General features: G+C 51.2%; 5 protein-coding genes across 5 annotated transcripts; 2 read left to right on the top strand and 3 right to left on the bottom strand.

The window, feature by feature from the left end:
* Window positions 1-65: 65 nt before the first annotated feature.
* On the bottom strand, window positions 66-1,249 carry PSV08DRAFT_387543 (uncharacterized protein). The gene is made up of 3 exons (XM_014224096.2): window positions 1,138-1,249; window positions 744-1,084; window positions 66-679 (listed from the first exon to the last, which is right to left on the bottom strand). Exons 1-3 carry the CDS (start codon window positions 1,166-1,168, stop codon window positions 176-178), a joined length of 876 nt encoding a protein of 291 aa, XP_014079571.1. The 5' UTR covers window positions 1,169-1,249; the 3' UTR covers window positions 66-175.
* Window positions 1,250-1,391: 142 nt separating this feature from the next.
* On the top strand, window positions 1,392-3,196 carry PSV08DRAFT_369733 (GPI transamidase component PIG-T; the record flags this gene model as incomplete). Its single annotated transcript, XM_014224095.2, has 2 exons — window positions 1,392-1,744; window positions 1,795-3,196. 2 exons carry the CDS (start codon window positions 1,392-1,394, stop codon window positions 3,194-3,196), a joined length of 1,755 nt encoding a protein of 584 aa, XP_014079570.1.
* Window positions 3,197-3,480: 284 nt separating this feature from the next.
* PSV08DRAFT_245744 (uncharacterized protein) lies at window positions 3,481-4,466 on the bottom strand (the record flags this gene model as incomplete). Its single annotated transcript, XM_014224094.1, has 2 exons — window positions 3,481-4,026; window positions 4,083-4,466. The coding sequence occupies 2 exons, from the start codon at window positions 4,464-4,466 to the stop codon at window positions 3,481-3,483; spliced, it is 930 nt and encodes a 309-aa protein (XP_014079569.1).
* A 1,195-nt stretch (window positions 4,467-5,661) lies between these two features.
* Window positions 5,662-7,059, bottom strand: PSV08DRAFT_387534 (uncharacterized protein; the record flags this gene model as incomplete). Its single annotated transcript, XM_014224093.1, has 2 exons — window positions 5,662-6,953; window positions 7,008-7,059. The coding sequence occupies 2 exons, from the start codon at window positions 7,057-7,059 to the stop codon at window positions 5,662-5,664; spliced, it is 1,344 nt and encodes a 447-aa protein (XP_014079568.1).
* A 1,670-nt stretch (window positions 7,060-8,729) lies between these two features.
* Window positions 8,730-11,230, top strand: PSV08DRAFT_360769 (heat shock protein 70 family). The gene is made up of 5 exons (XM_014224092.1): window positions 8,730-8,983; window positions 9,044-9,153; window positions 9,209-9,559; window positions 9,615-10,438; window positions 10,492-11,230. Exons 1-5 carry the CDS (start codon window positions 8,743-8,745, stop codon window positions 10,991-10,993), a joined length of 2,028 nt encoding a protein of 675 aa, XP_014079567.1. The 5' UTR covers window positions 8,730-8,742; the 3' UTR covers window positions 10,994-11,230.
* The last annotated feature ends 883 nt before the right edge of the window (window positions 11,231-12,113 follow it).

Here is a 12,113-nt window from a genome sequence, read left to right as displayed (position 1 = left end):
CATTCTCTTTTGCGTCTCTCTGCCCATTCCCCACCCCCCCCCCCCCCCCCCCAAAAAAAAAACAAGAACCAATCAAAAAAAAATATACTGTGGTAAGCTGCACCAGTTTTTTGGGAATCTCAAGTCGACACACCTTAACGCCGAAGACACAAGGGAGACAACGTTTTCTTTCCTTTTACCAGCCTCCTCTTCTGCCGCCGCGACGACCTCCTCGTCCGCCACGGTAGCCGCCGCCTCCGCCGCCTCCGCCGTAGCCACCACCACCACCGCCCCATCCGCCTCCACTGCCTCGATCCATGTCACCGCCAGAGGGAGCATACGAGTTGCGAGGCGGCGCACGGTCCTTGAGTTCCTTGGACAGCGCCTCGTACGACTTGCGCATCTGAGCGTAACCAAGATGCATCTTTCCGTAAAAATGGTCTGCTAACCGACGATCGTTGTCCAGACGGCTGAGGTAGGCACCGCATACATCGCACACTTGGAGTTTCTGGTGCCCGGAAGGACCGCCCGTGTCGGAAAGGGCCCGTAGTTCGCGCTCGCGCTCCTCCTTCTCGGCCTTCTTGTAGCGGACTTTTGTGAACTCCTGGACCGCCATATTGACCATGCCTTCCTCACCCATTATCTTGATTTCCAGCATGCCGGCTTCGATGGACTTTGTGAGTTCGTTGATTGCTTTGAGCTGCCCAGCTTGTTAGCGTATACATTTCAAAAACTCCTCAACGGGGTCAGGCTAGGCTACTGACAAGAGCGTTGGTCTGCCGGATCTCTTCAGGCGTCTTTTCTAAGCGGCGCTGGGCCGAATCTATCTTGCGATTACAGGCGTCAATGTGATGCTGCATGTCGCGCATGTAGTCAAACTCGAAGCCCCACCTGCGCTTCTGGTCTGCGTCGGCCTCCTGGTACTCGGTCTTGAGCGCCTCATTGTGGGCTTTGGGACAGGGCCCCAGTTCGTTCTTGGTGTTGGTGAAGAGATCGTGCGGGCAGTTTCCGACTAGATACGAGCGGCAGACCTTGGGGTCGGTGATGCTGAGCTGAGGCGCGCGCTGGTCGGTTCCGTTCATGAGCTGTTCGCCCATGAGCTGCTCTACATCGTGTGTCAGGGTTGATATTTTCTCAGGATCGATTGGATTTGCATACCGAGCAGCCTACGCGTCTCTGCTGCAGCCATAATGTAATCTGTCTCGTATTAGTTTCCTGTTGTCGTGATGTGGAGGAGAGCTTGAGATGAGGTGACGGTCAAAAGAAATCGCGACGCTGCGACCGCGGCAATGCCAAGTACGGTTGGTCTACAATGGACTGCGCCTGACCAATCACATGTGGGGCGCCCGTCATCACCACCACCCTCAACACCCTCACCATCCTGCCCGCGTAGAGAGCGCTACCATGCTGCCATGCTCTCGTCTTTCACCTTCCTGTTGTTCAATGCCTTGATTGCACTTGTGTCGGCAGGCTCCGACTACAGTGAGCGTCTCCTCCTTCGGCCCCTGCCACAGAACACCCTTCTGGCCTCTTTCAACTTCCGCAGCAACGAAAGCGCGGCTGCCTTTGAAGCACAAAACTTTCGCTATTTCCCGCGCTCCTTTGGCCAGATCCTACAACATGCGCATACCAAGGAACTGCACTTGAGATTCAGCGTGGGAAGATGGGATGCCGACAATTGGGGACAGCGGCCATGGAACGGGGCACGAGAAGGGGGCACGGGCGTCGAGCTGTGGGCGTGGGTCGAGGCCGCGACTGAGGAGGAGTATGTCCCGTACACACGCAACATTCATCACATGCTAACCGTTTCTCAAGAGCATTTGCCCGATGGCTGAAACTCACCAATGCCTTGTCTGGCCTCTTCTGCGCCTCGATAAACTTTATCGATGCCACCAAAACCATACGCCCTGTCATGTCCTTTGACCCGGAAGGCCAGCATGGCAATTCATCCAATCTGCACCTGCTCCACGGCACACTGCCTCATGAAGTCGTCTGTACTGAGAACCTGACTCCCTTCTTGAAACTGTTACCCTGCAAAGGAAAGGCTGGTGTTTCCAGTCTTCTTGATGGACACAAACTGTTTGATGCCGCATTCCAGACCATGGCTGTAGATGTTCGCCCTACATGTAGCGAGGATAGCTCCACTTGCTCCATAGAGATGGAGCAGAGCGTGGACATGGTCTTGGACATTGCGAGAGCGAAGCGCCCGAGAGATAATCCGATCCCACGTCCTCTTCCCATCGAGCAAATGGAATGCGACACGTCCAAGGGCTACAATGCGCATGATACTTGCTATCCCTTTAACAAGGGCACTGAGCTTCCTTGGACCCTCGAGGAAGTTTTCGGAAGGCCGCTCCGGGGCGCCTGTCCACTGATAGATGACAACGTCGACGAGGCCCACAATGTTTGTATCAACATGCCGCCGGAACGCATCATGGAAGTGAAGACAGAGGGCCAGTTTACGGAGAGAAAACTAGCATCAGATACTCTCCGCTGCTTCAAGCTTCCTACAGGCCAGAATTTCGACCTTGCTCTCCCTGAGCAGAAGATGAAGACAGGCTTGGTTCGTCCAGATCCTCTCGTTTTTGCTGCAAGATCCATCAATGGTCATGGTCAGGAGCGAGGTAGCATCCAGACAGTCATTCGCAACCCATCCAAACAACAAGCAGTCGAGGTCGTTTACCTAGAGTCTCTGCCCTGGTTCATGAAGCCGTATCTACACACACTACGCGCTCATGTCGACACGACGGATCAAACACCCATCAAAGAGACATACTACCGACCAGCAGTCGACCGCAAACGAGGCACTCACCTCGAGCTACGCATGGTTATCCCACCTGACTCCACGCTCACCTTGACCTACGACTTTGAAAAGGCCATTCTGCGGTACACAGAGTACCCGCCAGATGCGAACCGAGGCTTTGATGTCGCTCCTGCTGTCATCCGCGTCCTGTCACCATCGTCTGGCGATAACAAGGGCATCTACGTCCGCACAACCTCGTTACTTCTTCCTCTGCCAACCCCTGATTTCAGTATGCCGTACAACGTCATCATCCTCACCAGTACAGTCATGGCATTGGGCTTTGGGAACATTTTTAATCTGCTCGTAAGGCGCTTTGTGAGCGTTGACGAGGTGCCAGCCACGGGGGTAGGTGGCCTAAAAGGCATTATTCAGGGCAAGATACTCAGACTAAAGGGCCTGCTAGGTCTGAAATAAATAAACAGCTGATAGATATTGTAGAAGAATATGTGAAGATTTATCTCTTTTTTTTTAAAATGACTCGAAATGATAAATAAGTATGTAATAGTATTGCATGTTTACATATTTACAATGCTCTAAAATAGCTGCAAATCAGGTGTACCTATTACTCTTCCCTTGACCGTTTAAAAAAAGATTAACGGTTGTTCCCAGAACTCCCTCATATCATAACGACAGCCTTGTCGTAAGGGGAATTGACGAATCCAATTCAATCCTTTCCTTTCCAGATCCCTGCAGAAAACCTACGCTCCGTAGCCCCGAAAGTTTTCGCACGGAAGATAATTATTCTCAATGAACGCAGACGCAAATCTGATCCCATAAACACCATCCCATACCTGCTCCGTCTTAAACGGCTCCATCTTCGCACGCACAGATCCCTTTACATTCTCGATGCGATTCGGCGCGGTACTCAAACTCGTGTTAAACAGACGAATCATGTTATCGCACGACGAGCCATTTGCAAAAATAATCTGATTCGTGACGTTGACGAAGAAGGCCAGCGGGTACGGTGCCTCGGTCGTGCTGTGGAATTGCGTGTCTGTACACGCGGCCCCGGACTCGGTGCTGCGGCCGCTGTAGGCCGTGGTGCCGGGGTTTGGGGCGTTGGGGACGGAACGGTAGGAGTTGCATGTGGGGTCAAAGGTGGAAGGGTACGTGGTTGTGCCGTAAGCCTGTGCTCCTTGGATCGCGCCGGCGTTGTCGGCAGAGATCAAGAGGGAGGGTACCCATTTGAAGGATGTCGAGTTGTCGCCTAGGAGGTCGAGGAAGGGGAATTCGATTCCTGCGCGCTGTTTGGGAGGTTAGAGGTGATAGTCGGATGAGCTATAGTCTTGATCAAGCTTACTGAGAAGTCTGGGATTTTGAAGCCTGCGAATTGGATGTCGTGGTCGTGCACAGCTTGGACGACGGCAGGGTACATGTCTTTTGGGAATGTGGGGAGGAGGTGGCGGTATGCATGTTCCAAGATGCGGTATTGTGAGGGAATCAGTTGGCGTGCGAGATTCAATGGGATAGGGACGATTGAGACTGTGCCGTTGAGGACTCCAGTAGCGTTGTTTGGGTATGTTGATGCAATTGGGTTTGGTTGGTCTTCCGATTGACATGTAATTGCGGCAACTGCGTCGAGAGTGGTATTCGATGGTGTATCGGCGCTACTGGCATAGCGGATAGCGAGTAAAGACAGAAAACTGAGCAGAAAGTACTGCCACCACGATTGCTGCGTCTGCATCTTGGACCGTTGGATTGTGAGGAGTGCAAGCACAGGGTGGCACAAAAGTGCGAGATCCAAACAGGTGCTTATCATCTTTGCGTGACCGACAATCTTTGTGGAAGGACCGAATACAGCGCTGACTACGTAAGAAAGGAAAGGTGGGTTAATTCGTATCCGGGGGAAAAAAGGTTAATCATGTAGATTACCACCGAGGGAAAGAAAAAACGGGATAGTGAGAGCCCTAAAGAAGGGTTGTCATCGTTCGGCAACGCATGAATCCGCGCCACTAAAAGTGCCTCAAGATGCTCTGGACTGGAAACGTTGACAACCGCAAGCCTACGGGAACACTGACGCCGATGGAGTCGGTACCCTACCGCAAATCACAGGCGTGTACGCGAGGGTGCTTGGGGCAGTCTTTCGCGACAAAGCCGTGTTAGTGCCATGGAAGTTCGAGTATCCGAAACGCAGATCGATTAGGCTGACGAGGTCACCGACTATTTTAGCCCCGGTGCTCGCCCTATCCGCGTGCAAAGTATTGGCCTTTGGTCTAAGAAGCCCAGCCTTGGTAGAAGTTAATTGCGATCCACCCAATGCGTCAAGAAACCGTGTATTGTTGCCCTCGGACGGATGCTCGGTGCAAAGCGCGTGTCAAGGAGTCTTCTTTCGGGTTTCATGACCTTCGAAATGGATGTGGGGCTTGGGGTACGTGCGTTGTTAGGCTGGCACGAGGCAGGGGTCACTGACTGACTTCCCATCATAAGCGGAGTCAACCTTCTTTGCTATAACAACACCTCCGCGGGTCTGTTCATAATTTTATGTCCATGTGTTATGAGATATAGGTTTCAGTTCAACCATTGAAGGCATTGATCTTGTGCAAGTATGGTACCTCTTGCGCAGAGGAAACATAGTTGTTGAGGCGCAACGTTGAGACTGACAGGTGTTGAACAACGATCCTAATACTGCATAGCGTAAGAAAGTTCAAACGGGTGGCATCCCCGTTGTTTTCATGGGGCGGGCTTGCCGTCCCCGCATTGCTTGAATTTGTCATCTTTGGTCGCATCGCCAATGTATAAATGTGCTGAGCACATTCAAGACGGAAAGAATACCATGCCAATTGCCTGATGGGAAACCGCCAAACGTTAATTGTGTGTATTGTAGGGAGGAGAGAATACACGGTCTACCCATCTTGGCTATGATTGGCAGTTGGAGCACCTCAAACGTTACTAGTCTGATCCCGCAGGAACTTCTCCACTGTCTCATTGTCCATATCGTCGATCTTTGCTTCCATGGATTGGTCTGAAGGTTGTGGTGAACGACTCCGGTTTGATGCCTCGGAATCAGAGGTTGAAGAGGACGAGTATTTAAAACCCAATGCCGAATATACCGCAACCACTGAGCTCGTTAAGCTTGACATCGCGGTCGATGCTTGGTCAGTATAGCCTTGGCCATTTCTGTTGTCATACTCAGAATTTGTTGCCGAAGATTCCGTTGCCATAGGCCCCGATGGCTCTGGTTTGGTCACGTTGTGTTCCGTCGTTGCTGGTGGGGACTGCGAAGTTGTTCTTTCGGCTTCCTCGACAGGCGTGACCTTGGTCTGCCCATCATGGTCTGTACTGTTTTCTCCTGACTGACTGGTCACCGTCTCAGGCGCAGCGGACATATTCCCGTTGTTCTTCTCCTGCTCTAGCGTAGCCTGTAACTCCTTCCCATACAGTAGTCTGAAAATCACGACCAGCAACACCTCTTCCGTCTTGCGGTTTCTCAAGACATATCTTAGATGATGTGTCTTCTCATCTATGTACCGTGCGACACTGATGGAGAAACCTGGTAACCTCAAGGCGAAATTCGCAAAATCCAAGTGGGGATTGAAGAAGTCTACATGGTACATTCTGTCCTTCTCAAACGTGAAATCTGCGAGGGCCTTCGCATCGAGAAAGAATTTTCGCCTCTTCTTCCATTTAGAAGGCATGTTTAGTGTCTTGCGTATCTCAGCACCACTTCCATACGCGCCTTCTTCAATGACATTGTCCGAGTTTTGCTCGAGTCGGGAGAGTTGGTCAGACGGAGACATAACGCTTGTATTTTCGCCAATTTGGAAAGCGAAGAAACTTGATAGCGCTGGACCGTACAGGTACGGTTGGTCGGAGTAGGGGTCAGAATACAGGCCCGGGTCAAGCAAGCTGGTTGCAATTTTCATCGCGTACCGGAAACCCGGGGGCAATTGATGTCTGATTGAGTGGCCGTAGTCAAAACCCATGACCAAGTCAGAGCCAGGCATATCTTGTTTGGGAATGAAAGAGTAGGCGATGGAATAGCGATCCGAGGTGTGTTGCGGGTGGTCGAAGTACGACGGTGAAGCTGGCGAACCACGAGGTAAGCCATGGTAGTCCTTTATACGAACGCGTATCCAAGCGGATAAGAGATCGCTTTCGACATAGGTTGGGTCTGCACTGTTTACTGCTACTTGTTCATGCTCCGAAGGGTTGTAAGATGGGCCCGCAGTTACTGAGTACTGTTAGGCACCTTGAGGCGATGAAAGGGTTTTTTGTGTGTGAGTACCTTGAAGGAGATATTTGTCCCTTGCTGCAGGGTCCACGACTTTGTCAGACATGTTGCCAAGGTGCTTTTAGTCTATGTATCCAATGACACGTTAGCAGAATGCTTAAAGGGGACTGCTGCGGAGGCGAGCCAAGACAGTGTTTATGTATTCCAAGACAGAAAACGGAATACATCTTTTGAGTTGTGCTATATACAGAAATGAGTGCTGTCGCACTTGATTCCAAGTAAGTTCAGTGTCAGAAGTGTCAGAGCCGGGTTTGGCAACGACGCGAGTCTATGACGCAGTGACAGGTCATCGGCCAATCAAAACGTAGGATTCGACCGCTTACTGTGCTACTGGTCGTCGCTCGTGGGGAATACGTACTGTAAAAGCGTAGATTCAGCATGTGACGGTAAACAAACAGCATACTGTGACAGCAGTGATACATTGTAATTGAAATAGAGCTGACGACCCTAGCAGGGAAAGTGCCGGATTCGGCGCGTCAGCGTGACGGGATTGCGCCGTGCAGCGAGATAAGGTTGCTATTCTCCGCCAGCGTCACGTGGACATGTAGTGTAGCACGAAAGATGCTATTGTACCGTGAACTCGAGGCTGTGAAGTGTGTGGACTAGTCGAGATACTCCCAGAATGTTGGTCTCCATTTGGGGGTGGCCAAGCCGTAGTAGTTGACAAGTATACCATATTCATAAACTGCGTTGGTGTACTCTAGAATCTTGGGTACAGCAGTGGCGCGCGACAACTTGAATTGCGTGGTGTATATTAACACGTTGAAGCAATCAAAACAGGAATTTATCAATGGTACGATATCAGGAATGCCGTGCGCCTCTCTATAGGCAGCAGCACGAACTGATTAAACAACGCGCATGGGTGGCAACTAGGCGTTAGCATTAGGGAAACGTTGCATTTGGGTAGAGAAGAGTATGGAGCCTTCAATGTGGTGACTGTTAATTGGTAGATGGTCGAGTGTCAATTTCGGCTTGGCTGTTTTGGAAGCACCCCCACATTTAGAGTAAAAGGACACCTGGAGCTGGCCGCCACAGAAAGCCTGGGTAATCACCGATGAACAAGCCGGAAATTTCGACGTGTTTGTAATGTATGAGTCGATATTAGCCACCCGCGATCTGGTCCACCGCTTCACCAAAGAAAAAAAAGCATATCGAGAATGGCCAAAGGACTGGAGTGCATTCGCTTAGATGGAGGGGTATCGGCGACTAGATAACGACCGGCGGTAGGGCCACTGCAGCTGCTACTTGCCCATTCCAATGCGCTTCAAGTTGCTCGTGGGCGCACAACCACACATAGACTGCAATACCACAATGTCGACAAGGCTACACAGAAAGCCGTTGTCGCTAAATTACACGTGTCATGTAACAGGTTGCATTAAACACGGATGAAATTGAGGCTGTAGCGGGCGCCTGGGGCAAAAGCGCCATGGTCCAGTGTACGCGCTAGTCCGCTTTCGGAGCTAGTATTTCGAGATCGCAAGGTGTTCTTTCTAAATACTTCCACGACTGGGCGTGCATATAACAGCAGCCCTCCACCGCTCTTCTCCTTCTCTCTTCACTCACCTTAGGATCAATTCCAACTTGCCTTTGGTTTCCTTTCTTTACGATACCCGGAGAGCTTTGTCTACTCCACCACATTGCGAACTCGCAGAGAGTTACGCCCGCACTTGCTTCTGGCACTCCAGGCCACATATAGTCTCCGAGAGACCTTACTCCATACACATCCACAATGGCGCGCAGCTCACGGAATGCGAGCAGGCGCTCGACATGGTCCATTGCCTTCTACCTTCTCCTCGTCCTTGTCGGCGGTCTGATGCTGGCTAAGACAGCACATGCCAAGGACAATGAATCCGCAAAGGATGACGGCAATGCCGTCTCCGGTCCCGTTATTGGTATCGATCTGGGAACCACGTACTCTTGCGTTGGTGTCATGAAGAACGGCCAAGTTGAAATCATCGCCAACGACCAGGGTAAGCCCCACCACTACCAATTGCTCGTAGACGCTCCCAACTAACCAATTCCCTCTACAGGTAACCGTATCACTCCTTCTTGGGTCGCCTTCACAGATGAGGAGCGCCTTGTCGGAGACGCCGCCAAGAACCAGTTCGCCTCCAACCCCCACCGAACCATCTTTGATATCGTACGCATTCCCCATACCCCGCCATCCGAAACACATTATACTAATTAGAGAGTAGAAACGTCTCATTGGTCAAAAGTACAATGACAAGTCTGTCCAGAACGACATCAAGCACTTCCCCTTCAAGGTTGTCAACAAGAAGAGCCAGCCCCATGTCGCTGTCGAGGTTCACGGCGAGGAGAAGACCTTCACCCCCGAGGAGGTCTCCGCCATGGTTCTCGGTAAGATGAAGGAGGTTGCTGAGAGCTACCTCGGTGAGCCTGTCAAGAACGCCGTTGTCACTGTCCCCGCATACTTCAACGACGCTCAGCGTGCCGCCACCAAGGACGCTGGTACTATCGCCGGTCTCAACGTTCTCCGTGTGGTCAACGAGCCCACCGCCGCCGCTCTCGCCTACGGTCTTGACAAGGTAAGATCCTACCACAATCTGCTACTTCAAACAATTGACTAACGTACTTTCGCAGACCGACCAAGGTGAACGCCAGGTTCTCGTCTACGATCTTGGTGGTGGTACTTTCGATGTCTCCATCCTCACTATCGAGGAGGGCGTTTTCGAGGTCCAGGCTACTGCCGGTGATACTCATCTCGGTGGTGAGGACTTCGATAACCGTGTTATTAACTACTTCGCCAAGACGTACAACAAGGAGAACAACGTCGACATCACCAAGGACGCTAAGACCATGGGTAAGCTCAAGCGTGAGGTTGAGAAGGCCAAGCGCACTCTCTCTTCCCAAAAGTCCACCAAGATCGAAATCGAGTCCTTCTTCAAGGGCAAGGACTTCTCTGAGACTCTTACCCGCGCCAAGTTCGAGGAGCTTAACAACGATCTTTTCAAGAAGACCCTGAAGCCTGTTGAGCAGGTTCTCAAGGACGCCAAGATGAAGAAGAGCGACATTGACGACATTGTCCTTGTTGGTGGTTCTACCCGTATCCCCAAGGTTCAGTCCATGCTTGAGGAGTTCTTCGGAAAGAAGGCTCGCAAGGACGTCAACCCCGATGAGGCTGTCGCTTACGGTGCCGCCGTTCAGGGTGGTGTTCTCTCCGGCGAGGACCGCGCCAGCGGTGTCATTCTCATGGATGTCAACCCTCTTACCCTCGGTATCGAGACCACTGGCGGTGTCATGACCACCTTGATCAAGCGTGGTACCACCATCCCCACCAAGAAGAGCCAGATCTTCTCCACGGCTGCGGACAACCAGCCCGTCGTCTTGATCCAGGTATTCGAAGGCGAGCGCAGTATGACGAAGGACAACAACCAGCTCGGAAAGTTCGAGCTCACCAACATTCCGTAAGTTTTCAATCCTGATTCAGCGTAAGGAAGTGGCAACTAACATTTCATAGTCCCGCGCCCCGTGGTGTTCCCCAGATTGAGGTCACTTTCGAGCTCGACTCCAACGGTATCCTCAAGGTCGGCGCTGTTGACAAGGGCACTGGCAAGGGTGAGAGCATCACCATCACCAACGACAAGGGCCGTCTCAGCAAGGAGGAGATTGACCGCATGGTTGAGGAGGCCGAGAAGTACGCCGAGGAGGACAAGGCTACCCGCGAACGCATCGAGGCCCGCAACAAGCTCGAGAACTACGCCTACAGCCTCAAGAACCAGGTCAACGACGAGGAGGGTCTTGGTGGCAAGATCGAGGACGACGACAAGGAGTCTCTCCTTGAAGCCGTCAAGGAGACCCAGGACTGGCTCGAGAGCAACGCTGGTGAGGCTGCCGCTGAGGACTTCGACGAGCAGTTCCAGAAGCTTTCCGACGTCGCCTACCCCATCACCTCCAAGCTCTACGGTTCTTCAGGTAGCGCTGGTGATGACGATGTCCCCAAGGACCACGATGAGTTGTAGAGGGTCAAATCTGGCGTCGATGAAAGTTGCATGTTATATCCCGATTTTAGTCACATATGCGAACTAGACAAATGTAGTTCGTGAGCAAATGTATGAGTACAGAAAGGGCATTTCGCATCAGAGATTGTTTAGACACAGCTCATGGTACATGTGGAATATTGCTTGAACTATAGTAGTGTTTTCTGGAATGAAGCATTTATGAGCACAGTGTGGCCACTAACTGAGTTGATTTGTTTTGATGACGCATATTGGAGCCTGTCTTTTATCGTGATGTCGTTTCTCCTTGCCAAGGGTATCACACAGGCGATGATTACACCCTCAAGGTTAGAACTCAACACCACTAAAATCAAGACTGAAATGTTGAAAGTTCGAGTCTAAAACTACGAAACCTCATATTGTTGTTTCTATAGAAGGTAGGAGAGTAATTCTAGCAACTCCAGCTACTCTAGGAACCTAGCGATTTGGCTGAGCTAGCTGCACCATATGGTGCAGCCAGACCGGCCGGATCAATGGGTATCTACTTAGTGTGGCTACAGTAACTAGAATCCTTCTACTACCTTTTATACTAGCAAAGAGTATTGATTTTTTTCGTAGATTTATGATATTCTGATCCAGTTCTAGTGGCTTGAAATCCGGACATTCGGGGTATACTATAATCGTCACCCAAGGTGTGGTCTTGTGTGGGGTTGTCCGCCGCCAGATTGAAACCATCCATCGGTACGCACGTTGAGCAATGCAGGATTACAAAACAAAAAAAACGAATGGCCTTGCCTGTGTGCTACAATGTCACACGATGCAATGCTCTCTGCCCCGGTTTCCACTAGAGCTACTATAGGAGGATGGCATTGACGATATATAGTGATGTTCGCCTCACCCTTTATCACGTGCCTACTTAGCAGGGCTAGTATTATTGTTGTTGTTGTTGTTTATTCAACCAATTGTGTACATTAAGTACACACAGATGCAGCTTACTAGTACATCTTCCACTCGCAGCATCGGGGCTCGGCGCCATCCAGTCAGATTGCGCGGCCGAAACTGCGCCTCTCGTCATTTCCTACTTGTGCTCAAATGTGTTTCTTGTCTGTGCACAAATACGTACTCAGTAAGTAACTAGCAGTAG

This window comes from Bipolaris maydis (assembly GCF_028858645.1).
Source record: "Bipolaris maydis strain C4 unplaced genomic scaffold PSV08scaffold_4, whole genome shotgun sequence".
Lineage (NCBI taxonomy): Eukaryota > Fungi > Ascomycota > Dothideomycetes > Pleosporales > Pleosporaceae > Bipolaris > Bipolaris maydis.
This window is presented reverse-complemented; position numbering and strand designations above follow the sequence as displayed.

What these genes read in the sequence shown, in the direction of transcription:
- PSV08DRAFT_387543 (XM_014224096.2), bottom strand. Translation starts at nt 1,168, where the DNA reads ATGGCTGCAGCAGAGACGCGTAGGCTGCTCG. An exon ending in AGAGACGCGTAGGCTGCTCG is followed by an intron (nt 1,085 to 1,137) that starts GTATGCAAATCC and finishes CACACGATGTAG; the next exon opens with AGCAGCTCATGGGCGAACAG. An exon ending in TCCGGCAGACCAACGCTCTT is followed by an intron (nt 680 to 743) that starts GTCAGTAGCCTA and finishes CAAGCTGGGCAG; the next exon opens with CTCAAAGCAATCAACGAACT.
- PSV08DRAFT_360769 (XM_014224092.1), top strand. Translation starts at nt 8,743, where the DNA reads ATGGCGCGCAGCTCACGGAATGCGAGCAGGCGCTCGACATGGTCCATT. An exon ending in AATCATCGCCAACGACCAGG is followed by an intron (nt 8,984 to 9,043) that starts GTAAGCCCCACC and finishes TTCCCTCTACAG; the next exon opens with GTAACCGTATCACTCCTTCT. An exon ending in TCGCCTACGGTCTTGACAAG is followed by an intron (nt 9,560 to 9,614) that starts GTAAGATCCTAC and finishes GTACTTTCGCAG; the next exon opens with ACCGACCAAGGTGAACGCCA.